The sequence below is a fragment of the Lemur catta genome, chromosome 12 (genome assembly GCF_020740605.2).
Source record: "Lemur catta isolate mLemCat1 chromosome 12, mLemCat1.pri, whole genome shotgun sequence".
Classification (NCBI taxonomy): domain Eukaryota; kingdom Metazoa; phylum Chordata; class Mammalia; order Primates; family Lemuridae; genus Lemur; species Lemur catta.
The window spans coordinates 33,745,238-33,772,711 of record NC_059139.1 but is presented as its reverse complement, the minus strand read 5'-3'; the positions used below and the strand labels follow the sequence as shown (position 1 = coordinate 33,772,711).

At 39.7% G+C, this 27,474-nt stretch overlaps 2 protein-coding genes across 3 annotated transcripts in view; one reads left to right on the top strand and one right to left on the bottom strand.

The window, feature by feature from the left end:
• Positions 1 to 25,982, top strand: part of PLPP1 (phospholipid phosphatase 1) — an 87,200-nt gene extending 61,218 nt beyond the window's left edge. For both annotated transcript variants that reach the window (XM_045565657.1, XM_045565656.1), the window contains exons 4-6: positions 8,375 to 8,432; positions 24,903 to 25,079; positions 25,590 to 25,982. In XM_045565657.1, the coding sequence (XP_045421613.1) occupies positions 8,375 to 8,432; positions 24,903 to 25,079; positions 25,590 to 25,721 (367 nt within the window). In that variant the 3' untranslated portion in view covers positions 25,722 to 25,982. The remainder of the gene's footprint in view (positions 1 to 8,374; positions 8,433 to 24,902; positions 25,080 to 25,589) is intronic.
• Positions 25,935 to 27,474, bottom strand: part of MTREX (Mtr4 exosome RNA helicase) — a 90,848-nt gene continuing 89,308 nt past the window's right edge. The window contains exon 27 of the mRNA XM_045565655.1: positions 25,935 to 26,212. Within this exon, the coding sequence (XP_045421611.1) occupies positions 26,160 to 26,212 (53 nt within the window). The 3' untranslated portion in view covers positions 25,935 to 26,159. The remainder of the gene's footprint in view (positions 26,213 to 27,474) is intronic.

Genomic DNA, 27,474 nt, shown 5'->3' with positions numbered 1-27,474 from the left:
TCTTTTCTCTCAGCCAATGAACTTAAGAGAGTCACTATAGTGATAAGAGTTTACCTAAACTCCCGAGAATGTCATCGTAAATGTTTTTTAAAAGACACAAATTTTTCACACATACATTGTTTCTCTGGTTCAAGTACCTAAGTCTTAGTTCAAAATTTTCTTGTGATATTTCTTATCGATGAGATATTTGCTTTTTACACAAGCCACTTTGATAAAATGTGAAATAACATAATTCATTTAAAATCGCATATGATTTTTGTGAGAGGTGAAATCTGTGGGTCCTATTTCAGTCTTCTACATATGAAGAATTATGTTTTGGTCCTTAGGTGTCATACTCTCTCACCCTCTTTTCTTAGTGCATGTAAATTGGCTGACATACACTATTACTGTGATTACACTTTTGAGCTAAGTGCACTTAGGCTTTTTACCCATCAGCCTTTAACGTTTCACACTAAATGCACATGTAGTTGTCCATTTAAAGTCCTGTGTAAGGGCTGGGAAAACAACCTCTTTAAAAGCAGTATGAATATTTGGAAACCTCAAATTACAGAGGTGTATTCATTAATAATTATTGTTTATAATTTTCAACGAAAAGATGTATTGGTAAGCTTTGGGATCTGAAGCAAGGAGAAAGGAAAATCAAATGTAGAAGTGAAGTTCTAGGAAGGCTTTTTATCTTCTTAGAAAAACGTGATTTCCATCAGTGTTTCCAGAATGAGTCAGCTGTTGCCAGTTTCAGAGCTGTGTAATATGGGAACATAACTGTGGCTTTGCATTGCTGTTCTATTGTGGAGTATAGTTTGGCTGGATTCAGACTTGCCTATTCCTTTTCTCTTGAATTTTAAAAGTCAGGAAGCCAAAAATGCAAAAACATTTTGGTTTAAATATTGTCTACAGTTATTAGGATTAGAGCGTAATCTGCTCTTTTAACTTTTTTATCTTCACAGCCTGTCCTCATGTAAATTTTTAATTATAAAATTATAATGCTTAGCATTGGGGGAAAAGGGAACATAAGCGCCCAAAATGAGTTGCTTTTGTTAACTGTGTAAATGAGTCAGAGTTACATGTTAGGATGGGAATATCCTCCTACAATTTTGGTTTTTGGTCTTGATTTTTTCCCATTCTCTTATTTTCTCCCCACCATCCTCTTCTTTCCTGTGTGTGTGCACACTCTCTTGTGCTCTGTCTGCTGTTACTGATACCACAGGGCTGTTACTGGACTTCAGTTGTGGTGGCCATTAGGTCTTAAACATAGAAGTGAGAACATAAATGAACTTTAATGGAATATTTGTTTATTTATTTATTTATTTATTTATTTATTTATTTATTTATTTATTTAATTTATTTATTTTTTACAAGTTTTTAAAATAACCTTTTTTTTAAAGTTAATATATGCAATATAGGAAACTGAAAAACACAAGAAGCAAAGAACAAAGTCATCCACAATCACAAGCATGATGCATACTGTAGGATCTCAATCCCATAAAATTGGATGTTGTGTATGTGTCAGGATCTAGAAGGACACGTCCAAGTGTAAACTGCTTGTGATTGTGGAATATTTATTGTTATATCTAAAGAGTTTCTATTCATAGTTTAAAATTAATACTTGAGAATTTACTCTAACTTTAAAAGGGCTATACTTGCAACATTAGAAAAAATTAGTTATTAGGACTGTCCTTGCTTATGCTAATGAGAATGCCATTCTTCTCAGTTTAAAAAAAAAAGCTAATGAGCACCCGAGCACTGGAGTTGAGAACTGTAGCTCCCTCACCAGGTCAAGAGTCTCTTTGGACTAGTAGTGGCTTTTAAACTTCAGCGGTTCATTAGAATCATCTGGAGAGCTTGTTAAAACACATTGCTGGGCCACATCCTCAACTATCTGATTCGGAAGGTTTCGGGTGGGGCTTGATCTTAGAACCACACTTTGAGAACCACTGCTTTAGATCACCTGGATTATGGGAACATGACATTGCATGACATCTATCCCAGAAGGTGGGAGCTGATATTTACCCTGTTAGGTAGGGTGAATTTAAGGTTGTCCACAGCCAGCTGGTCTATTTGTGATAGTACAGTATAGCAACTACTGGCTGCTTTAAGCAATTTGCTTTTTTCTGGCTTTTATTTAAATTATTTATGTTTAAATACCAGCTCAGTGTTTCTGATCAATTTTAAGTGACTAATCTCTAGCTGTTATGAATCAGATATTCAATACAAAGGTATTTCTGTTAGGATTTTGGCAACCTAGTAAATATAGGAAATAATTTTCCTTATTTAAATGCAACCCATATGCAGGTAAATAAAGCTGAAGTTTGAGGAAGTACTTTCTAAAATAGTGAAAACCCATTATATCTAGAGTGACTAGCTATAGTACTTAAGTACCTGGTAAAACCTGCTTTATACTTTGAGAGAATGGATTCTTCTATATGGTCTAATTGCCAATATTACTGGTTAAGCCTTTATGACTGCAAAAAGATTCATTTGTTCAGGTTTATCATATGTCTCATGGATGAGTATATCAGTAACTAGACAACCTTCTTTTTTGTGTGAGACAGGATCTTACTCTGTTGCCTAGGCTGGAGTACAGTGGCATCATCATAGCTCACTGCAACCTCCAACTCCTGGGCTCAAGCGATCCTCCTGCCTCAGCCTCCCAAGTAGCTGGGACTACAGGTGTGCGCCACCACACACAGATAATTTTTCTGTTTTTTGTAGAGATGGGGTCTCACTTTTGCTCAGGCTGGTCTTGAACTCCTTGGCACAAGCAATCCTCTCACCTCAGGCTCCCACAGTGCTAGGACTATAGGCGTGAGCTACTGTGCCTGGCCTATAACCTTTTTAATCATGTACCTATATGAAAATATCAGCATATAGAATGAAGAAAGGGGATGATTTAAAAAATTCCTTTACTTTATGAAAGGACATTAATTACTAGTGTATTTAAATGGAATGTAACTTAAAGGCCAGTATATCTTTCTAGATTCCTGTTCTGAATGTCATTACCTGACAATTTAGGCCTGTAGCTGTGACTACTTCCTTACCCCTGCACCACCCTGACTCGTTTGCCCCAATGTTTCTCACGCTTGAGCTGCACTGGAAACACCCAAAGGGTTTGTTAAAGTATGGATTGCCTCACCCCCAGAGTTTATTATAGTGGGTCTGGGGTGGGGCCCAAGAATTTGCATTTCTACAACTTTCCCGGATGGTGCTGAGGCTGCTGATTGGAGAACCACAGCCTTAGCCTCTTCCATGAGGTTACTAAATTCAACTAATGTCTATTGCTCTCATATCCTAGTCACTGTGGGAGCTACCAAAATGTGCATGTTGCTCTTATGGTGCTCACTACATAGATGAGACATGTTTGGAGATTCATTGCTGCATGATAGTGTGGATGATAGAAAGTGATACATGCCTTAAAGATAAAATGCTACATACAATCAGAGGATGGTAATATTACTTCTATTGGAGGAGGCATTTTGGAGGATGAGTAAGATTTGAATGTGTAGAATTGGGATGGAACATGTCTCAGGTCCAGGGATTGATATAATCAAAGGCAGGCAGGCTAGAGGTTTAGGGTCTACAAGTTTGGGGTCAAATATTAGAGGGCTTTAGAGTAAGACTCTAAGGAATATGAACTGCATGTTGTACAAAATGAAGGGAAGGATTGAGATGTGGAGACCAATTGGGAGAATGTGGTATCAACCCAGGTATAAGGCAATGAAAGTCTGAACAAAGATATTATAGCAGAGCATATATGGAATTTAGCAACTCACTTTTGGGGAATAAGAGTTTTGCTAAAGTTGAAGAGCAGGGTCCTGGCAAGAAAGGGAAAAAAAAAAACAGTGCTACTCAGCCTCCAGGGAATGTGGAGGTAAGGAAACTGACAATAGCCCATGAGGAGTACAGAAATTTGCTGTACCAAAATGGCACCAGCCTTACCTGGACCAGCTAATTTACTGACTAGCAATCTGCTGACCTGTATGGATCTTGACTTGACTTCCTGTGATGCTGTTCTCCATTGAGGAAACAGACAGAAAAAGCTTTTGTTGCTAAGGAAATTTTAGTGCCTCTCTTTTGGGAGAGTGAGGTTTGGGAAGACATTAGATAATATTATCGAATAACATTACTGTCCATTTGTATAGTAAACTTAACCATCTATGCATTGGAGGGAGATATTATAGGATTGGCTTTATTCTTTTATGTTTGTGTTATGTTAACCATTATTTTTCTTATGTAATCTATTGCAACTGCCATGTTTTGCTTCTGAGGTAATGTTTGGAAACTTATGAAAAAGACAGGCAATTTTTCAAGACTTTTGGTTTATTGAAGGACAGGAATGCTCCTTTGAAAATTGAGAAAATCTTCACACAGGCAGTGGAAAACAGAATTCAGACAATACCTAAATTCTCTTTATCTTTTGTTGTTGTTGTGCCACTTAACCTTTGCTTTAAGAATGTTTTTAAAACCTCAATTTTTAAAAATTTACAAGAGAATACATCTGCCACTTCATCATTATGGATATTATTTGCTCAACTAATCTGACTGCCTTTGATCACAATGTAAAAAAGATTTTTGAGCATTTTGCACACATTATTGAAATGATTGCCAGATGTGCTGGGAAGATGCTTTAGGTTTTGCTTGTTTAAGTTAACGCATTTTGACATTCTGCCCAAGATTTCTGACAGAAGAGTGACAAGAACAGGAAGTTAAGCTGGATTTCCTAATGCTTCTAGGCTTTGATGATAAAGTCCTAATTTCTAACTCACTGTAAGGGAAAAATACATCAGAGGCTAAGGTATCAAAATTAGATATCTTATGTGGCTTGGTGTAATTTTTTTTTTTTTTTTGAGACAGAGTCTTGCTCTCTCACCCGGGTTAGAGTGCTGTGGCATCAGCCTAGCTCACAGCAACCTCAAACTCCTGGACTCAGCGATCCTCCTGCCTCAGCTTCCCAGGTAGCTGGGACTACAGTCATGCACCACCACACCTGGCTAGTTTTTCTATTTTTAGTAGAGATGGGGGTCTTGCTCTTGCTCAGGCTGGTCTCGAACTCCTGACCTCAAGTGATCCTCCCTCCTTGGCCTCCCAGAGTGCTGGGATTACAGGTGTGAGCCACCACGCCTAGCCTGACAAATTGGTATTCTCTTGAAATAATTACACATTGGCAATATCTATTTTTTTCATCGATTAAGACCCTGTCTCTACACAAAAAATACAAAAAATTAGCCAGGTTTGGTGGCACATACCTGTAGTCCCAGCTGCTTGGGAGGCTGAGGCAGGAGGATAGCTTGAGCCCAGGAGTTGGAGGTGCAGTGAGCTATGATCACACCATTGCACTCCAGCCTGGACAATAGGGTGAGACCCTGTCTCAAAAAAAAAAAAGAATAGCTAAAAGTGTAACTTTTTGTAACCTTGGAGAGTGGGGAGAAGAAGAAAGTTGGGTGATGGAGAAGAGCAGAGAGATGGATGATGAGCTGGGTTCTTTGTGATTTAACCTCCTCGTGAGCCCCCAAAATACCAAATTAAGACTTTATAAGTTGATTGTTTTTGATAACTGGTAAAGGCTGAATTTGGTCATCTTTGCAATTATAGGACCCAACAGGGATGGGGATGTTGGAATACAGAGATGCAAGAATGCTGAATTGAGGCGGGAACTCACAGAAACGGGGGTAGGGAGATGGGGGGGACGAATGCTCTGAAGGGTATGATATAGAGTTCAGGCTGAGTTTAATCAGCTCTCCCAGGAGAAGGGGCTTCTCGGGCTGACAAATGTAAGGGAAAAACGCATCATAAATTTGTCATTTGGCATAGAATTCCATTCATAGTAAGTTACATGGTCAGAACCAGTCTACTTGATAATGGAAGCTTGCTATTATTTAATAGATCATCTCCCAGAGTTAGTGAAAACAATAGCATTTCAAAATACATTTTTATCTCTGCAAATTTTCTTTCTGAAAAGATTTTCCTAAGATTTGATGGAAAGCTGACTTAAATTGTTACTGTACTGTATCTACCTTCATCAGAGAGGGCATAATGCAGTGAGATGGTAGCTCAGGATTGGTTAAAATCTAAGATCGGTTAAATCTAAGGACAGGGTTCTTAGGTTGGGGCCCAAATTTAAACATTTCAGTTGAGGTCGCTATGATGAAAACTGCATTTGGACTACTCCTTGGGTTTTATTAAATTACATACAAATACAAATATTTAGTCCATTTATAAATTATGGACATAATAAGATACCTTTTGGGGCTTTATCTCCCAGAGACTCCAATGAAGAGTTAGATTTGTATGGAATGTGAATAATTTGAATTTATATTTTTCATGCTTTATTCTGTTAATTTTCATTTTAATAGAGATAGAAGTCCATATTACCATGATCTGCTTGATAAGTTACTATGTGTAAAGACTTAGAAACTGAGATTGAATATAATTTTCCCTTTATTTTTAATCCCTGTATGTCAAAGTCATAACCAGACTCCTTTGCTGATTCTATACAGATTAAAATCTATTTTTGTATTCATAATAAACTGAAACCATTTTGTTTTCAACTAATGAAATCACCCTGTGGCTGATTCAGAGCTGTTTAAAACTATTATTGATACATAAATTTATAATTTATGATTTTGTGGCACAATGTACAAGATTTAATGAAACTTGCTTGGCTTTGAGAGTATTTCTGTGATCATGGTTATATTGGCTTGATGGGTTTTGACAGTCCTTCAGATTAGCTTTTGTTAACTTGTAGGCTCTTCGATAAAACTTACCAAAACTAACTATAAAACATACAGCACTCTGCTCCAATTATTGACTTTAAGAATTTTAGGCTGGGCATGGTGGCTCACACCTATAATCCTAGCACTTTGGGAGGCTGAGGCTAGAGGATTGCTTAAGCCCAGGATTTCATGACCAGTCTGGGCAACATAGCAAGACCCCATCTCTACTAAAAAATTATCCGTGCATTGTGGTGTGCACCTGTAAGTCCCAGCTACTTGAGAGGCTGAAGCAGGAGGATTGCTTGAGCCCATGAGTTTGAGGCTTCAGTGAACTGTAGTTGGGCCACTGCGTTCCAGCCTGGGTGACAGAACAAAAACCCTGTTTCTAAAAAATAAAATAAAGATTTGTATTGACCCATCCTCTGTGGTCAAATAGTAAGGCTAACACTTGATTTATTTTTCTTGTTTTATATAGATTAAACCCAGAAAATTATTAGGTTTAATTCTATAATTTCTGGTTCGCACAGGAAGTTCGGAATGTATCTGTTACAAAAAAGATAATCAAAATTCTTGGTAGACACATCATCAGTATATACTTAAATAATCCTCATTTTCCCACCTACCATCAGTTACCAAACATAAGTACATAACTTTTCTGGTGTGAGTTTTAGGAGTCTTTTCTCCTCTCTGAATCTAGGGAACCAACATCTCCCTTAAATTCATTTTGAATAAGGCAGAGTATAGTAATTCATTTTGAATAAGGCAGAGTATAGTAAGTAAAATAGTTGAGGGTCTGTCCCTCTTGTTTTTGTTCTTATTCTTCTGTAGGGACAGCAGTCAGGAGATGCACTCATTATTTGTGTGAGCATCTTTTCATGGCATACTTTTACTGTACCTAATTGACATGCTTTTCAGCATCAGTGGCCAATTCTGTGTAAGCACAACTTAGATCTTGAATGTTAGTGAGCTTTCTTTTTCTTTTTCAGAAGTGCTATAAAATTAAGTTTTGTGAGCATTCTGTTTTTTAAGTGGAAAGAAGATACTCAGATGTTTATAGAATATAACATTGAAAAAGGTGATTCATCTAGTGCAGTACTGTCAGTACTGCACAATTGTACTGTCAGTGCACAATTGTAAAATAAATATCAAACAAAAGCACTTAATCTAGTGGGAAATGTAAGGCAAGATGTGTACCCATTTAAAACACTAAAATATTAATATGGGTGGAAAAAAGTAATCAACTTCTGGGTGTTCCAGAGGAGGTATTACATTATTCAGGGCCTAACCCTGCAAGTGGAAAATAGAACTTTAATCATGGTCACATAAATTTATATGTAGTAAAGTCAAGGTCATTTATGCCGATTATGGCTTGTCAAGTATTAATCTTCTAACATCTGTAGAAATGCTTGGCAAGTTTGTTCCCGTGATTCATCCTTCCTGAGAGTTTCAATAAAATGATACTGTCTAGAAATGTGACCTCATATCCTTCTTGGACTCTTTAACGTTCATGTCCTAATTGTCCCCCTACCCCAGCTCTTCTAATTTCTAAAGGTGTGGCGGGAGGGAGCTGTGTGCACCCTGAAGCTAAGGAGGTGATTTATGAAATCAAGAATATTCTCAGCCTCCAGGAGATAAAATTGACATTTCTCCTCTTTCTCTTCTAGGTTGTCCTTCTACTCAGGCCACTCTTCGTTCTCCATGTACTGCATGCTGTTTGTAGCAGTAAGTACTTTGTGTCTATCGGTGGTTGGGTTATGTGCTATGTAGAGTTAATGTGTTCAGCATCAGTGTCGTCTCCTGTGCTGGTACATTAGCAAGTGGCAGAAGCCTAAACAGACAGTCAGCAAGTCTATAAAGTCTTGGGCTAAGAATGAGTCAACGTGTGCCTGTACTTTGGGACATTTTCTGCAGTGGTGTTCTGGAGCACACAAACAGCTTCTGTGCAATCACTGATCGGAAGGGCCAGGCCAAGGGGACTGCTGTTGCCTGGTAACTTCCTCCCTGTAACGGGGAGCTGCTCTCCTCATCTGCAGCTGGACACACACAGTAGCTGGCTGGTCTGGACATACAGCAGCTGAGCTGCTCTCCTCCTAGGCTCTGCTGTGGTATGGAGTTGAGTTTTGATCACTGGAAGTGAAGGCAGCTGTCCTTGCTCCTATTTGAGCAGGCTTTGTTTTTCATCCATTTTCTGACACATTTCTTAGACTGTTTTGCATGGGACCAGAAAGGTTTCAACTTCTAGGAGAGGCAGTTGCTGCTTCAGAAGCCTGTCATCTATACCAGCGGTCCCCAGCCTTTTTGGCACCAGGGACCAGTTTTATGGAAGACAGTTTATCCACAGACCTGGGGAAGGGGGGTGGTTTTGGGATGATTCAGGCACTACATTTGTTGTGCAGTCAAACCTCTCTGCTAATGATAATCTGTATTTGCAGCCACTCCCCAGCGCCAGCATCACCACCTCAGCTCCACCTCAGATCGTCAGCGTTAGATTCTCATAAGGACTCTGACTCAGGCGGAGCAAAGGCAATACATGTAACCTAAACATTTGTACCCCTGTAATATTCTGAAATAAAAAAATATATGTATTAAAAAAAAGATTCTCATAAGGAGTGCACAACCTAGATCCCTCACATGCAGTTTATAGTAGGATTCACACTCCTACGAGAAGCAATGGAGAGTGGCTGTAAATACAGAGAAAGCTTTGCTAGTTTATCTGCCACTGCCTGCTGCTGTTTGGCCTGGTTCCTAACAGGCTGTGGACCAGTACTGGTCTGAGGGGGTTAGGGACAGGGATGGGGGTGAGGGTGGGGACCACCGGGGTGGTAGTGGGGTGGTGTTGGGGACCACAGATCTATACAACTTCCAGGAACAATCCTAATGCTAACCTGTAGAGCAGCCTGTGGATTTGCATTTGCGTGATACAGAGTTGGCAGTGAGGAGTTAGGAAAGATTTGTACCCATATTTTGCATATCAAACTAGAGATGTAATGTGTAGTTTTTTGAGAGTAACTAATGGAAGACCAGGCTTTAGGACACTAGCACGGGATCTTTAAAGATCATTTTTAATTGATTTTTATTTTTTGTAATGTTCTTTCTATTTACATAATAAATTATTACATTATAAAATATTATTTACAAAATACGATATATAGTATATATATATAAAATAGCATTGTCAACATTTTGGGGGAAAAGAGAAGAGGGGAGAAGATCTTTACCCTAACAAACTAGCTATCATTTTTGTGTCTTAATTTTCTTTATAAGTAGATTTTTATTTAGTTGTGTATTGTGTAAATTTGCAGTTTCCTGGTTTTTTACTTTGATCACATTATGTGCTATGTGAGGATTTAATGCTAAAATTAAAAATTCATGATATGTGATATTAAGGATAGACTAATGATGTTACAGCCCAGCCAGGTTCCTTGCCCACTGTTCTAGAGGAAGTCGGTACACTGAGACAGCAGTGGTTACAGCAGAGGAAGAATTAAATATCACAGGCGCCATGTGAGGAGATGGAAGTTCTCAAATTCGTCTCCCCAAGAATTTGGGAGAAAGGGTTTTTAAAGATAGTTTGGTGGGCAAAGGGCTAGACAGTTGGGTCTGCTGATTGGGTGGGTTCAGGGTGGAACCACAGGGATGTAGAAATTGTCTTCTTTGCTGAGTCAGTTATTGGTGGGGGTAGCAATACCACAGTTCTTGGTATGGGTCACTGGTCTGGGTGGGTCAGCCGTGCCACCAGACGGAATGCAGGGCCTGGAAGATCTCTCAAAAACTAGCCTTAGGTTTCACAAGGGTGATCTTATCTATGGGAACAATGAAGAAGGCTAAGAATCTTTAGGACCATCAGCATTGTGACTCCTTAGTAAGCAATTATAGGAAAGCAAGCTAGGGAAAATGGCTCGTAATATATATGTTTCCCCTACCACAGTTCCCACCTTTGTTAATTTTATAAAGGATGGTTTCAATGAAAGTTAGTTTAGTCTTAGAATTTAAGATAAATTTTATTATAATCTTTTATTTGAAAAACCAAATTCTAAACATTAAAAGAATATAAAAATTGCAGATGTGTTACGTAAAATTCAAATCCACAACTTCAGACCATGACAACAGAGCTAATTTTCAAAGCTTTCATCTTATGTTACTTTAATTTTTTGAGGAAGCATAGGGTTCTGATTCAGCAGAATTTAAGGCTGCCTTTTTAAGACAGACATCCAAATGTTCTTGCAGATGTGCCATGGGAAATGTGACTTATTTGAAGGGAGTTAACAGCAAATACTATTCTAACATCTCTGTTCATTTATCTTATTAGGAAAAAGCATTCTTTCTAAAGGAAGCCAAATATATATTTTTTTCTTTTTAAATAGGGTATGGGGACTGAGGGAGAATAGAAAGGCCAGGCAGTGGCTCCAGCCATTAAGATCCTGAGGACTTTTCCCAAAGCATGAGCTTGTGACTACACCAAATGGCTTTAAAATGTATGGAAAGGCTTTGTATGCCCTGGAGCTAGAGCTCCCCTGGAAATGAAGTTTATTGAGGAAGGACCAAATAGATTTACAGAGCAAGAGCAAGACAATAGGTTTACAGAGTAAGAACAAGGTATGTTTGCCCCAGATCGGTGGGGCCCCCTGTAGTAACAAGAGGGCCACAAGGCAGCTTTTTTGGTTTGTTATTCACTCACCTGTGTGTGTCAGTGTCTAAGTCCTTCTTTATGAGAGACCTAAGAATCTGAGTTTGGGTTGATGTTGATTTGCATTTTAAAATACTTTTTTGATGCTTTCTAATGATCCCCATGAAGTTAGAGATGAGGGATGATTGCTACCAGTTCAGCCTTGCAAGAAGAGGGCTGCTGAGGCCTGTGAGCCCTCTAGGGGGTCTCTGGTAATCAGGCTCTCTTGCTTTTTGGTTGATGACATGGTCTGAACCCTAGTCCGTTTATTTTGAGAAAGGTCAGGTGATACAGATCGCTGGAAGTAAAATAGCAGTCAGGAAGTGACTGACAGGTAACTCTGGCCCACTGTTTTTAATTTTAAAGAAAATTCTCAGACATATCATATTCCATGTTTTATCATTTTCTGTTCTTTTTCCTTGACCCTTCTCAAAACATCTGCTACATCTGTATATTCAAGTCAAATAGAGACTTGTGCTGAGGGCTCTTTTGTGAAATAATGAAATTAGAGAAGATGAAAGTAGTGTATAGAGGGCCTCACTAGCAGGCCTGCTCTGTGGACATGCAGGAACACATGAGGAGGCAAGTTAGAGATACAAGTGCAGGGAGAATTACCTCAACTATAGTTTGGTAATTGGGTCGGTAAGAGCCATTTAGATGTAGTTATAATGATAAAAAAAGGTCCAGATAAATAGGTTTGTTTTAGACCAAGTCCTTTCTGGAGAAGAAAGCAGGTCAGAGCAACTATGCACTGCATTTCACTGACTCTAGACAGTGGAAGTATTTGCTTGATGTGGATGTAGGCCCAGCTTTGATTTCAGCCCTGAATACACAGATGTCTCCTTGCTTTCCAGCTTTCACATTTATGTTCAGCATTTAACCTCCGCCTCCCCACCCCCAAATTCCTTAGGCAATGACTCATCTTGTTTCCCTGGGCATCTTGGCATCATGGGTCAGTCCCAGATTTGGGTGGAGATACAGTCATTTAAATCCTCTCTGAGGATAGTCTTTGATAGCCAAAATTTGCCTGTCAATTCCTGACACCGGGACATTAACTTCTAGTTAAAAATGTCTCATAAAGAAAATACTCTGACCCTTGTTCTCCTCTGGCAGGCAGCCCGGGCCTGTGGTGCCAAGAGAGTCGGCATCCGTGAAAGTCTCCCAGGCTGGTGGGAGCCCAGGGCAGGACTGCTCTGCACATGGCCAATTTATGTGCTTAGTGATCCCCCTTGAACTTGGCTGAATGCCAGAGATTCCAAATTTATTTGATTATTCAGGAGAACAGCCATGTTATGAGACTGTCCTTTTTTCGATACAGTGAGGAATGTAATATAACACTTTTCCTGAGACCATTCTATTGAGGCTGAAACCCCAGATTGCTTATATTACTGCCTGTTCTGAAATTCCTCTCACTCTCTGTGCTTCAGCTGTACTCTCCTCCCTGCCACAAAATACTTCTCGTCTGGGCCTGGCCGCCTCTCCTGTGTTCAGACAGTGCTGCCCACCTATCTAAATCTTATGTAGACTCTCACACCACCCACTTTCCTCAAGATTCATACAGTCTCTCATTTAGCATCGACCATGTGCTACCTAGCATTGTTATTTCATGATGATGATTCCCAAACTGTGGATTAATGCCGGGCACTGGGCAAATGATGAACAATTCCATGGCCTCAGTTTAGTCTTCTTAGGGCTTCCATTTCTCCACCTTTGGGATTCATGGAGTTCCTAAATTTAGATATTGAATGAATCCCACCTTAAAATTAGGCTTGCCTTACAGTGTTCTGGCCAGATCTGTCATCAAATGTAGGTAGAACAATCAATTTCAGTTTGGTTTGCCTGGCTTGGTCTTAAAAGCAGTCTTTCAAAATAAGTGGACCAAGGTATATTTCTTTGTGTTGAGCATGCTGTTGTTAGTCTAGTTCAGGGGTTGGCCAGGTTTTTCAGCAAAAGATCAGATGATAAATATTTAGGCTTCGTAGGACACATAACCCTTTAAAAATGTGAAAACCGTTCTTAGCTTGCACACTGACCCCTTGATTATAGTTTAAAATGGAAAAAAAAAACCCTCTTATTTTAAGAAGAGAATATTAAGAGACTATGAGATCATCATGACATTTTGTAGTTAAGTGTTAACAAGGTTAGTCAAGGAAAAGCAAAATAAAAATAAACCAGTTTCAAAAAATATCTTGTTCAACAATCAGATTTAAGGGTGAGATACTATAATTAGATCCTTTAATGGAAGCTAAATGTTTCAGAAATTTCAACCTAAAATGGTCACATCCTACCTGTCTTAGTTTGGGATGCTATCACTGTGACAGAGAGGGTGGCTTACAAACAACAGACAGTTATTTGTTAGTTTGGAGGCTGGAATTCCAAGATCAGCGTAGCAGCATGGTTGGGTTGTGGTGGGGGCCCTCCTTCAGGTTGTAGACTGTCTTCACACGGTGGAAGGGGAAAGGGGGCTCTCCAGAGTCTCTTGTTAGGGCATTAATCCCATCCATGGGGGTTCTGCCCCTCGTGACCTAATCATTTTACCAAAGGCCCCACCCTCCTCATCCCATCACCTTGGCGATTAGGATTTCAATACATGAATTTTGGGGGGATGCAAACATTTAGGTTTATAGCACTATCCTTCAGTGATAGTGAAATAAAGAATGTATAAGTAGTATCTCAAAATTTTTCATTTTCTGATTTAAAAAAATATTAATATTTACATGAATGAAAAAATGTATATACCCTCTAAGTTTTTTCCGATATGGCCATATACAATGAAAAGTCTTTCATTTATTTTGACCATGTCTTCCTTGTGCACTTTGTAAAACTATCGTGAGGCTCTTCACAAAGTGGACCCACAAGCGTTGGATGCTGTTTGGGGTGGGAGGAGGCCTCTGCCCTTCTCAGTGAAGCGATTCGCTGCCTGCAGGTGAAACGGCCAGCTTGCTACAGCCCTCCTTTCCGGGCTGGAACATCTGGTTATTTTGAGCAGATTGACTCCTGCTGTCCTTATTGCCCTAAGGAATAGAAAATTGCCTGTTGAATTTCTAGTAATATCCTCGCTAAGAAGCTTTTGTTTATTTCTTTAAAATTATTATGGCCAGTAGCTTGTCTCCATCATACCTTTTTTCTTTTTACTCACCAATGTACTAACAAAGATGTCTCCATCATGTTTTGAGTAGAAAGCTTTAGTTTTACTAAGAGAGGCAGGACCCTTGACCCTGCACTGAGCAGTGAGATTTACCTGGGGTTTTCATGCGGGGTTACTGCTTGAGGAGAGATTCTGGCCTCTGGAGCCCTCCCAATCCCAATAGTCACTTTTCTGGTGAAGAAAGCTCCAAAGTAGGAGATGCACAACTAGAAATAAGAGAAAGGGTGGAAAGGGCAGAGCAGAAGCGCTAATACTCAGTTCTTCGCTGAGGTGCTCCTCAGGGGCAAAGGCTTCCCACTGTGTTACTGCAGGGACAGAACAGGCTCCACGAAGGCCGGAAGCAGAACAGCAAGGGGGACAAGGAGGAAAACCAGTGGCGCTGGCAGGACTGCCATTGCGCACAGAGGGTTTTGTAACTAGGGCGGTCAGTAAAGCTCAAGTCAGCAGAGGGACTTCCTGGATGACCAGAGGCCCTACCCGAAGAGCGGCTCAGGAGGCTTACCGTCGCTCGTGTTGCTCTTCTTGGAGGCAAAACCCACACCTAGGTCCGGTAGCGATGCCTCGTTTCAGTGCGGGCATCCTGGAGGATATTGGTAGATTCCTAAGGCTAATTGTTAAACTCGTTTCTGCTTTCTAAAACTGGGCTGTATACAATCGGTGGTATTATTGGATTTGCTCTGAGCTCTTACTTTCAGTCACTATCTAGAAAAGTTCAACTATAGAAAGTTCAAGTATTTCTCCTAATGGAAAAAGGGGAAAATAGAGATAGGCCTACCTATGCTTTCCTTCTGGGGCCTTGCGGCAGACTTCCCCTCCATAGCCACCTCCTGTGGTGTTTGTATATACAGTCCCTTTTAATAGATGAAAACGGGGGAGGAGGAACGTGAAGGTTAATGAAGTATATGATTTATTTTTCCTGTTAACTCTTATTCATTCTAAATTTGTGTCTCCTGGAAATCCACGTCTCTTCCTTTCTGGTGGTTCTGGAGTTATTTTCCTGTACATAATAGCAGGGATGACACTGATGGTAGGCTCAGGTGTTCCTTTTATAAATATGACTATTGCTCTTGAAAGCATTTCAGGACAGTGTTCACATCTGTGAGCAGGGGTAGTTAGTAGAGGGAGCAGTCCTTTTTAAGCAAGGAAGGAAAGCCTTTTTGGCCAGGGCAGCTAACTGAGGGTTCTTCCCCATCCATTCTTCCTGTGTCAGGCTAATTCTTGTATTAATAAATACTCTTGGCTTCCCCCTTTAAAAACTCAGTTACTACTGCAAATCCCCCTCAGCATAGTTCTCTGGATTAGGCCCTGTTTTCTATCTTTCCATAGTGGGTGTACGAATGTACATTCCCACCAACAGCATATAAGAATTCCCTTTTCTGCACATCCTCTTCCGCTTCTGTTATTTTTTGTCTTTTTGATAATAGCCTTTCTAATTGGGATGAGATGCTATCTCATTGTGGTCTTGATTTGCATTTCTCTGATGATTAGTGATGCTGAGTATTTTTCCATATATCTGTTGGTCATTTGTATGTTTCCTTTTGAGAAACATTTATTTGTGTCCTTTGCCCACTTTTTAATGTGATTTTGTTTTTTGTTTTTCTTTTTGTTGGTTGAGTTGTTTGAGTTCCTTGTATATTCTGGATGTTAATCCCTTATTGGATGACTACTTTGCAAATATTTTCTACCATTCAACAGGTTGTCTCTTCATTCTGTCACTCTTGTTTCCTTTGCTATGCAGAAGATTTTTAGTTTAATATAGTCCTATTTGTCTCTTTTTTATTTTTGTTGCCTGTGCTTTTAAGGTCTTAGCCAAAAAATCTTTGCCTAGACCAATGTCCTAAAGTGTTTCCTCTATGTTTTCTTCTAGTAGTTTTATAGTGTTGGGTCTCACGGTTAAGTTTTTAATCCATCTTGAGAGGTAGTGGTCCAGTTTCATTCTTCTGCGTATGGATACCCAGTTTTCCCAGCACCATTTATTAAAGAAGGAAGTCCTTTCCCCAATGTATGTTCTTGGCTCCTTCATCAAAAATCAGTTGGCTATAATTATGTGCATTTATGTCTGGGTTCTCTATTCTGTTCCATTGGTGCATGTGTCTGTTTTAATACCAATTCCATGCTGTTTTGGTTACTATAGCCTTGTATTATATTTTGAAGTCCGGTAGTGTGATGCTTCCAGCTTTGTTTTTGTTCAGGATTGCTTTAGCTATTCAGGCTCTTTTTTAATTCCATACAGATTTTAGGATTATTTTTTTCTATTTCTGTGAAAAATGACATTGGTATTTTGATAGGGATTGCATTGAATCTGTAGATTGCTTTGGGTGGTATGGTCATTTCAATGATGTTAATTCTGATCCATTAGCATGGAATGTCTTTCTATTTGTATCCTCTTTGGTTTCTTTCATCAGCGTTTTGTAGTTTTCATTGTAGAGGTCTTTCACCTCCTTGGTTAAATTTATTCCTAGGTATTTTATTTTACCTAATTTCTGTAGTTATTTTAAATGATATTGCCTTCTTGATTTCTTTCTCATCTAGTTAATTATTGGTGTATATGTTGATTTTATATCCTGCAACTTCACTAAATTTATTTATCAGATCTAAGAATTTTTTGGTGTAGTCTTTAGGTTTTTCTAGATAAAAGATGAATGTCATCTGTACAGAGGGACAATTTGACCTCCTCTTTTCCAATTTGGATGCCTTTTATTTTTTTTCTCTTATCTGATTGCTCTGGCTAGGACTTCCAGTACTATGTTGAATAAGAGGGGTGAAAATTGGCATCCTTTTCTTATTCCAGTTCTTAGAGGGAAGACTTTCAGCTTTCCCCATTTCAGTATGATATTAGCTGTGGGGTGGTCATATATGGCCTTTATCATGTTGAATTATGCTCCTTCTGTACCAAGTTTGTTGACAGTTTGTATTACGAAGGGATATTGAGTTTTATCAAATGCTTTCTCTGCATCTATTGAGATGATCATATGGTTTTTGTTCTTAATCCTGTTGAGGTGATATATCATGTTTATTGATTTGCATATGTTGAAACTTCTTACATCCTTGGGATAAAATCCTCTTGATCATGGTTTATTATCTTTCTGATGTGCTATTGGATTTGGTTTGCTAGGCTTTTTTTTTTTTTTTTTTTTGAGACAAGATCTTACTCTATTGTCCGGCTAGAGTACAGTGGTATCGTCATAGCTCATTGCAACCTCCAACTCCTGGGCTCAAGCAATCCTCCTGCCTCAGCCTCCTGAGTAGCTGGGGCTATAGGCATGCACCACCACGCCTGGCTCATTTTTCTATTTGTTGTAGAGATAAGGTCTTGATCTTGCTCACACTGGTCTCAAATTCCTGGCCTCAAGCATTCCTCCTGTCTGTGCCTCCCAAAGTGCTAGGATTACAGGCGTGAGCCACTGCACCAGGCTGGTTTGCTAGTATTTTGTTGAGAATTTTTGTGTCTATGTTGATCAGGGATATTGGTCTGTAGCTTTCTTTTTTGTTGTATTCTTAACTTGGTTTTGGCATCAGGGTAATAATGCTGGTCACATAGAATGAATTTGGGAGAATTCTCTTCAATTTTTTGGAATAGTTTGAGGACAATTATGTTAGGTCTTTTCTGTAACTTTGGTAGAATTCAGCTATGAAGCCATCCAGTCCTGGACTTTTCTTTGTTGGGAGACTTTCTATTACTGATTCAATCTTGGTAGGTTGTAGGTGGTGAGGAATTTATCTGTGTCCTCTAAGTTTTCTGGTTTGTTAGTGTATCATTGCTGATTATAATCTCTGATGATCTTTTGTAATTTTTGTGGTATCAGTTGTAATGCCTCCTTTTTCATTTCTGATTTTTATTTGGGTCTTTCTTTTTTTCTTGCTTAGTCTAGCTAGTGATTTATTGATTTATCTTTTCATAAAGCCAACTTTTCATTTCATTGATGATTTCTATTTTTTTTTAGTCTTCATTTTGTTTAGTTTTTGCTCTGCTCTTTTTCTGTCTTTCTACTAATTTTGTGTTTGGTTTACTCTTGCTTTTCTATTTCCTTGAGGTGCATCATTAGATTATTTACTTGAAATCTTTCCACTTTTTTAATGTAGGCATTTATTAGTATTAATTTACCTCTTAGCATTGGTAAGGTTTTGGTATGTTGTGTTTCTACTTTTGCAGTTGTTTCAAGAAATTTTTTATTTCTTTCTTAACTTCTTCCTTGGCCCAGTGACTATTCAGGAATATGTTGTTTAATTTCAATGTATTTATACAGTTTCTGAAGTTCCTCCTTCCTGAAAAGATACTAGATATGATTTTGATTTTTAGAAATTTGTTGAACCTTGTTTTGTAGCATAATATCTCTTGTATCCTGGAGAATGTTTTGTGTTCTGATGAGAATGTATATTCTTTAGCTGTTGGATGAAATGTTCCACAAATGTCTGGTAGGTCCATTTGCTCCAAAGTGTAATTTAAATCCAATGTTTTCTTGTTAATTTTCTGTCTAGATGATCTATCTAATGCCTAGAGTGGGATGTTGAAATCCCTAACTATTATTGCATTGGGGTCTCTCCCTTTAGATCTAGTAATATTTGCTTTATGTATCTGGGGGCTTCAGTGTTGGGTGCATATATGTTTAGAATTGTTATTTCCTCTTGCTGAATCATATTTTTGTCTGTTTTTACTGTTTTTGACTTGAAGTCTGTTTTATCAGATATAATTATAGCTACTCCTGCCCACTTTTGGTTTCTATTTGCATGGAATACCTTTTCCATCCCCTTACTTTCAGTCTAAATGTGTCTTTACAGATGAGTTTCTTGTAGCTAGCATATATATAGTTGGTTCATGTTTTCTTATCCATTCAGACAGTATCTTTTAATTGCAAAGTTTAATCTCTTTAAATTCAAGGTTATTGATATGTGATGCCTTATTCCTGTCATTTTATTGCTTGATTTCTGGTTGTTTTGTATATCCTTTGTTCCTTTCTTTCTCTTACTGTTTCTCATTGTGGTTTGATGGTTTTCTGTAGTGGTAACATTTGAGTCCTTTCTCTTCCTTATTTGTGTGTTTGCTCTACTAATGGGTTTTAAACTTCTGTGTTTTCATAATGGTAGGCATTGTCCTTTTGCTTCTAGGTGTAGGACTCCCTTAAGCATTTCTTGTAGGGGCGGTTAGTGGTGATAAATTTCCTAAGCTTTTACTTGACTGGGAAAGACTTTGTTTCTCCCTAATTTATGAAGGCTAAATTTGCTGGGTATAGTATCTTTGATTGACACTCCTCCACCCCCTTCTGTACTTTGAATATATCATCTCATTCTCTCCTGGCCTATAAGGTTTCTGCTGAGAAACCTGGTTAGTCTGATGGGGGTCCTTTATAAGTGACTAGACGCTTTTCTCTTGCTGTTTGTAGAATTCTGTTTTTGACTTTTGACAGTTTGACTATAATGTGTTATGGAGAAGACCTTTTTGAATTTTATCTGTTTGGGGATCTAAAGCTTCCTGTATTTGGATGTCTAAATCTCTTGCTAGACTTGGGAAGTCTTCAGCTATTACTTCATTAAATATGTTGTCTGTCCCTTTCATTTTCACTTAACCTTCTGGGACAACATGTCACATAGGCTTTGCTTATTCGTTTTTATTCTTTTTTCTTTATTTTTGTCTGTCTGGGTTATTTCAAAAGACCTGCCTTCAAGTTCTGAAATTCTTTCTTCTGCTTGAAGCTATTGTTGAAGCTTTCAAATGTATTTTATATTTCATCAGTGAATTCTTAAGTTCCAGAATTTGTTTGGTTCTTTTTATATGTCTTTGGCAAACAACTCATTCATATCCTGAACTGTTTTTCTGATTTCTTTGTATTGTTTATCTGTGTTCTCTTGATTCTTACTGAGCTTCTTTAATATCATTATTTTGAATTCTTTTTCCAAGATTTCATGTTTCTTTTGTATTGCAATCTGTTGCTGGAGAATTACTGTGTTCCTTTGGAAATGTCATATTTCCTTGCTTTTTCAGTTTCTTGTGTACTTACATTGATATCTGTGTATCTGGTATAATAGTCAGTTCTTCCAGTTTTTTGAATTTGCTTTCATAGGGGAGGGCTTCTTCCTGAAGATTTATCTATGGTGTTGATTAAGTAGGGCACTTTGGCTTTGATTTTGGGTGCATGTAGTAACATAGTCTGTATATGATTTCTTCAGCCGTAAACTGTTAGTAGTGTCTGATTTTGTTTCAGTGGCACAGGGTGTGGTTTTTAGTTCCTGTGGTGGCTTGCTGAGGATGGGGACATTAGGTGGGCCAATCCTCAGGGCCTCTGTGATGGCAGCAGTGGGCCGAGCATGCCTGTCCATGTGCCCAGTGGTGGCATATGCTAGTACCAGTGTTAGTGGGTTCCAGGCAGGCTGATTCCTGGGCTTCCACGTGGCTTGCTCAGGTGCTGGCAGGAGCAGCAGTAGGCTTGATGGGTGGGTGAGTCTTTGGGCCCATGGACAGTGGTTGTGGCATCGGTGACTCTCCAACTCCCAGGTGGTCTGTGCTGGTGTCAGGGGTGGCTGGGTGGGCCAGTTCCCAGGCCTACAGGTGGCCCGTGTGAATGGGTGTCAGCTATGGTGATAGGAGCTGGCTGGGTGGGCCCAACCTCAGACCCCTAGGAGGAGTGTTCAGGTACCAATAGTGGTAGATAAGGGAGGTTGATCTCCCAGCCCCTGGATGGCATGCTTGGGCACGTGGGGTGGGGGTGGAGCTAGGCTGGGGGCGGGCCTGTGCTCAGGCCACCACAGTGGTGTGTATGGGCACTGGCTGTGGCACACAGGGGCAGGGTGATACCCAGGCCTGTGGCAGAATGCTTGGGTGTAGGGGTGGCAGTGGCTGCACTGTGGCCCTGCAGCTAGGGACAGGGGGTGCAAAAGCCTGTTCTCAGGGTGCTTGTAAATGAACAGAGGCACCTCTGCTGGGAATCGTGAGGTCACTGCTAATGGCTTGCCCTTTAGCTCTGGTGGCAGCAGCCAGCTGTGATTCTGGCTGTGTGCAGAGGATGTCAGTGAGACTCCAGAGATGTGCAGGGACTCTTGGGCTCCAGGGCAGGATGCATTCTGGTGGGGGCTGGGCTCTCAAAATGGCACCTTGCTGTAGCTGCTTAGGACTGGGAGCTCCCTCTCTGGAGCGGTACCATTGCATGGTCTCCAGACAGCACCCTGTAAGTCTCCAGGCCTGTGTGGGTTAAGGGACTCTCCTAATGGCTCGGATTGCAGGAGTCTGCATTGGGAGTGTGGACCACTGCAGGTCACTCACCGACTCTTTACTGGCACTGGAAGCCTCCCCAGCCAAGCAGGCAACCTTGCTTTCCTCTCTTCCTTGCTTTAGGTGTTTCCTGCCACTTCTCTTGAATTCCAGTGTTCTCTCTTAGGTGATCTATTTGAAGTATGCTTATCTACTATTTTGGTTCTACTTTGTGGAGGAGGCGAGTACCAGATTCTTCTAGTCAGCCATCTTAAAGCCGCTCCATTGTTTTCTACTAAATGGCTTGCTCTCCTTGAGTAACCATAGTTTTTGCTTCTTCCTTAGTTTTGTAAATAATCTATCATGTATCCATTAGGTACTTTCTACAACTTCTAAAACTAGAGAGCTCCTTCATACTTCCAGGATAAATTCCAGAGGGAGGATACAGCCCAGCAGATCTCTGGGAGAGGCCTGGTATAAGTCACCTAGTCCGTGCCCGCTCAGAAGGCAGGGCTGCCTGGTCCAGATAGGGCTGGCTTTTCACTTGTCTGTGAATAGGAAGTTTCCCCCAGAAGGGGAATTTGAAAGTAATAGGCACTGCTAGTGAGCTTGTTTGATACCACACACAGTATTGGTCAAAGAGTTCTGTAAGTTATTATAACTCTTAAAAAGTAAACATCCGAATGCCTTACTTAGGATAGGTTTAGTGAATACCTACTTGGCAAGTGGCATATATATGGGGAAGGGGGAAGAGTGGAGTTTGTAAAGGCAGGGACCTACAGATACACAGCCTTCTTAGTATTAAATTTGTCATTAAATCGTGAGCTCTGTCCCTATAGCTAGTTCTAATAGAACAGTGCTGAGAAGCTTCAGACATTGAACTTCTCTGAGGCAGTTAGAGAAAGCTGGAGGAATGGAGACGTCCTGTTAAAGGAAGTCATACCAAGTATTTGCTTTGCCCAAAATCAAGGTGGAGCTACAGAAAGAAAATCACTGTGTGTTTTGTTGAACCTACTCATATAGGAGATTTTGGGCTATCAACATGGGAGGAGAGAAGCCGAACGAAGTCCAGAGTTCTGGGCATGTCCACTGTGGAACTCAGGTGACCCAAGGTCCAAGAAACTCAGCGTGTTTACTTGCCTGGGCTCTCCTGAAATGGAAGTTTTCACAGGGAGGGGCAGACTGACTGAGGTGCCTGGCCTTCGCAGCGCTACATGGAGTGTCCTGGCCCCAGGGAAATGCAGTGCAGGCACATAGGAAGCACATTCAAACAGCCAGCTTCACCCATGGCCTGAGAATTGTTCTGTGGCCAGAGACTGCACTCAAGTCAATCATTAGTCACCAGAGGAGCCAAAGCCTACGGTGTAAGGTCGGGTGTAGAACCACAATCAGGGAATCCCAGAACCCTCTCAGGATGAAACAATTTCTGGGTCCACGGTGTCTTACTGACGGGGGAAACATCTATTCTTGGGTAGATATGTAAGGAGAAAACCAGCTACGGGGTAAATTTTGCCTAAAGAATTGGAGCTTATTTGATTACCGATCTATAAGTGAATGTTCTTTTCACTCGGATGTTAGGGAAGAAATTGGGCAAAATAATACATACGACTGCAGGCTACCTGGAGTCCAAGTCAGGGTTGTTTGGAAGGAAAATATTGTTAGAAGGATGTTTGAGTTGTAAAGACCTTGAAAATCCTATCTCTGAGTTTCCTTTAGGTTGCAAGTACAAAATGAGACTGGCTTAAATCAGTTTTAGAGTTATTTTTTTCTTGCTCTGTCCTAAGCAAAGAGTGCTCCCTAAGATGTGTGTATTCATAAGTGTTTGTAATTCCTAGGTATTTATTTTTATAGTCTGGAAAAGCTATGCTTTTAAACTTTGTATCAAAGGCAGCTAAATAACCAAATGGGGACAGCTGAACCTTTTGACAATAATATCCAAACCTTGCTTTTATCTGCAGTCAAGGAAATTTTCTCCTTAAAACAAATAGCTTCCAATGGAGGCCGAAATAAAGTGAATCCTGAGACAAGGTTCTTACTTACTTTTTTCACAGCTTTAAGCATCAATAAATAAAAATAAGGACTCGCAGCAAGGTAGTAGTATTTAAACTAGCAGATGAGTCAGAGTCAGTTAAACAAGTGGTATACTCTTTTAGAACAAGATGCTTATACTAAGTAGCTGATAAAATTAGCCCCTCGGTCTTTGCCAGCTGCTAGGAACTGAACACCTACAGCAATGCCCAAAGAACTGGGAATGGATCTGTGCGGCTATTTTCAATAGGGAGTGGCAACGGGCAGAGCCACGTGAGTTATTTGAGGACTGCATTTAATTAAGTCTATAGTCATAAATTATGGAACAGAATCTTAAAAGTGGATGTTAAAAATTGTTATTAGATAGAAATTAGGCAGTTTTTATTTTTCTTAATGAGAGCAGACTGACTTTAAAAGAGTTGTTTCTTACATAAAAATTGTTAGGTAGGGATGCATCTGAAGTCAAGGCAGGCTGACACAGGAAAGGTAAGTTCTTAGGTCTGATTAGTATATAGGTAAGCAAAAGAACTTAAACCGGGTACAGGTGCTATCGAAATACACTCCTTTGCTGGATCATGACTAAACCACAACCTGTATTATTTATTTGGGCACTCTATTATACATACTTGTAAGTACAACTTATTTAGTCTCAGTTGCCGTGTTAAATAGTTTGAGGCTAGCAGAGCTCTCAAGTAAATTGTTTGGTGAAATAATTAAATAGTCCCTAGATAGGGCAAGGGCAGCCTGTGCCCAGAATGCCAGCAGTTTTAGCCCAAGACTCGGAACTGATGACAACACTGGCCTCTGACAGTCAGAGTTATAATCCAAATTGTGAGGGGAGGAGCTGCCCATGAAATCCTATCTAGAAAGTCATAAACAAGGACCCTTGCCTTGTTTACAATTTAAAGGGTGGTGTAGCTAGATTGGTAATAAATTCTTGTAAACAAGTTACCAGGGCAACAGTTTTTCATTTTTTTCCCCCTTTGTTTAAAAGGATTAATCTTTAGTCATTAATACATACAAGAATGCTTGCCTAAAAGTCTTATTTCATATATAATACTTTAATAATCATTTAAATGCCAACCCTTCAGAGGTGTGGTGACACTTAATATAAAATATAGTTTTAAGTTGATATGTTAAATATTTTACTTTTATCTTTTCTATTAGCTTTATCTTCAAGCCAGGATGAAGGGAGACTGGGCAAGACTCTTACGCCCCACGCTGCAGTTTGGTCTGGTTGCTGTATCCATTTACGTGGGCCTTTCTCGAGTTTCTGACTATAAACACCATTGGAGTGATGTGTTGACTGGACTCATTCAAGGAGCTCTGGTTGCAATATTAGTTGTAAGTGTACAGGGCCTACATGTTGATATTGCTAAGCTTTTGGATAAATAAACAGAAAAAAAATCCCCGGTGAGAAAACTACCCAAAGGCAGAGAATATGGTTCAGTAATTCCTAGTGGGTAAGGATCACGTGTTAAGTCATTTTAGGATAGACAACAGGTAAAAACTAGGTTACTCTTTTGCAAAAGTTATAAAAATCCTAGTATTTTTATTGTAAAAGGCTCTTGCTATAAACAGTTTTCTTTTTGGTATGAATTGAAAAAGCTAACTTACATGAAGTTAGTTAATAACTCTAAGTGTTGGCAGAATGAAGCTGTTTGCTGAAGACATAGCAAAGCAACTCTCGATTTGGAATAATCTCCTTTAAAAAGAGAATCCCTATTAGCCACTAATTTTTTATATCCTTAAACTGTACCCCTCCAATGTACATACTTTTGTTTAATTTTAGGAAGCTGATTATTGCAACTTTGTATATGGTTTTTCTAAATACTACTTGTTCTATCTATATAGGCCGTGTATGTATCAGATTTCTTCAAAGAAAAAAGTTCTCCTTTTAAAGAGAGAAAAGAGGAGGACTCACATACAACTCTGCATGAAACACCGACAACCGGGAATCACTATCGGAACAATCACCAGCCTTGAAGGGCTGCATGGTGCCCAGGTGAAGCTGGCCTGCTTTCTAAAATTGCAACCAGAAGGCAAGAGGATGCCTTTCCTCCCAGTGTACAGGCCTTACGGACTGCTGCTGCTATGCCTCTTGGATGCCCACTTTATCGTGTGTATATAGTTACATTTAACACAATGGTTATCTAATAGCTCTGAGTTCATTAAAAAATTTCAAGCCTTCCACCAAAACACTGCCCCACCTGTACATTTTTTATTAAAAAATGTAATGCTTATGTATAAACATGTATGTAATATGCTTTCACAGAATGATGTTTGACTGAAATATAACACACTAAAATGAGGATAACCATCTTGAGATGGGAGAAGCAAATCAACACTTGTAGGCATTTGTCATCAACTGTAATCGCACAGGTAGTGAATAATCTAAAATCCCACATTCCTTTAGCTCACTCTTTACAAGTAGAGGCTGGCAGCAAACACAATATCTCTCTTGATTTTGGTGATTCCTAAGAGAAAAGATAATAAGGTTTAAGCTTTCAAGACCACAAAACGTCCACTTCTCTCTACTGGGGTTGTAAAAAGACAGCACAGCAATCCTGATTAAACTGGTTGAGAGCAGCCTGGAAAATAAAAAAACTTGCTGGACACCTAGGGCAATTCACAGCCAGTTCTGAGAGGAGGAACACTTAGAAACCAGACCTCTGCTCTTTTGATTCTGAGGTACTCCATGGGGGGTGGTGCTGTCTAAAACTGTTCAGAAAGAAATTCTGGGAAGGACCAAACTGTCAAAAGAAGTGAATTGATCCAAAAGCTTGGATTTTCAACCTATATCAATATATTTCCAATTACCATGTGAAATTCTTTCTGTATTAAGGCAGGACAAGTATAAATTTTTATTTTTAAGAAAGAATTATTCCTAATCAATGCTGCCTTTTTTTTTTTTTGAGGCAGAGTCTCACTCCATTGCCCTGAGTAGAGAGCCGTGGTGTCAGCTAGCTCACAGCAACCTCAAACTCCTGACCTCAAGCAATCCTCCCTCCTCCGCCTCCCAGAGTGCTAGGATTACAGGTGTGAGCCACCATGCCCAGCCTATAACTTATTTTTAAAAACTTTTATACCTACACTTAAATCCTGAGTGATTAAATAGGCCTGCCTCTATCAATAATGTGGAACCCAGTTTCTACAAACTTCTTAAGACACTAAGTTGTTAGCAGAAATCACTAGCATCAACTGGCTTGGAGCAACAATGTGGTTGCCTTCTTTGATGCTTTAACTTGTGGTCCTTTTTCTTGGTCAAGATTCATTGGAAGTGACAAAGCTATTCACAAGCATGTTTATGCCCCCTGCCCCGACTGCCTCATCACTACCACCCTGGTCTAGCCATCCTTTCTTGATCTGGTCTCCTGGCTTCCACCTTGCTACTCTACAGACTTGCTCTCAATGCAACAGCATTATAATTATATATATATATATTAAAAATATATAAATTATACATAAATATATCATAATCTTTTATAATTCTTGTAAGAATTAACCTTGTATCATAAAATCCAAGTGACAGCACAACACTCCTATGCTCCAAACCTCCAATCACTAGAGTAAAGAGCCTGGGCCTAAGAGCTACATGATCAGTTCCTTTCTCCCTCTGACCACTACTACTCTACTCACTCTGCTCCAGCCACACTGGCCTCTTGCTGTCACTCAAGTATATCAAGGGCCCAACTACCACCTCCACCCCAGACCACCTTATCCACCCCCCCAATTCCCT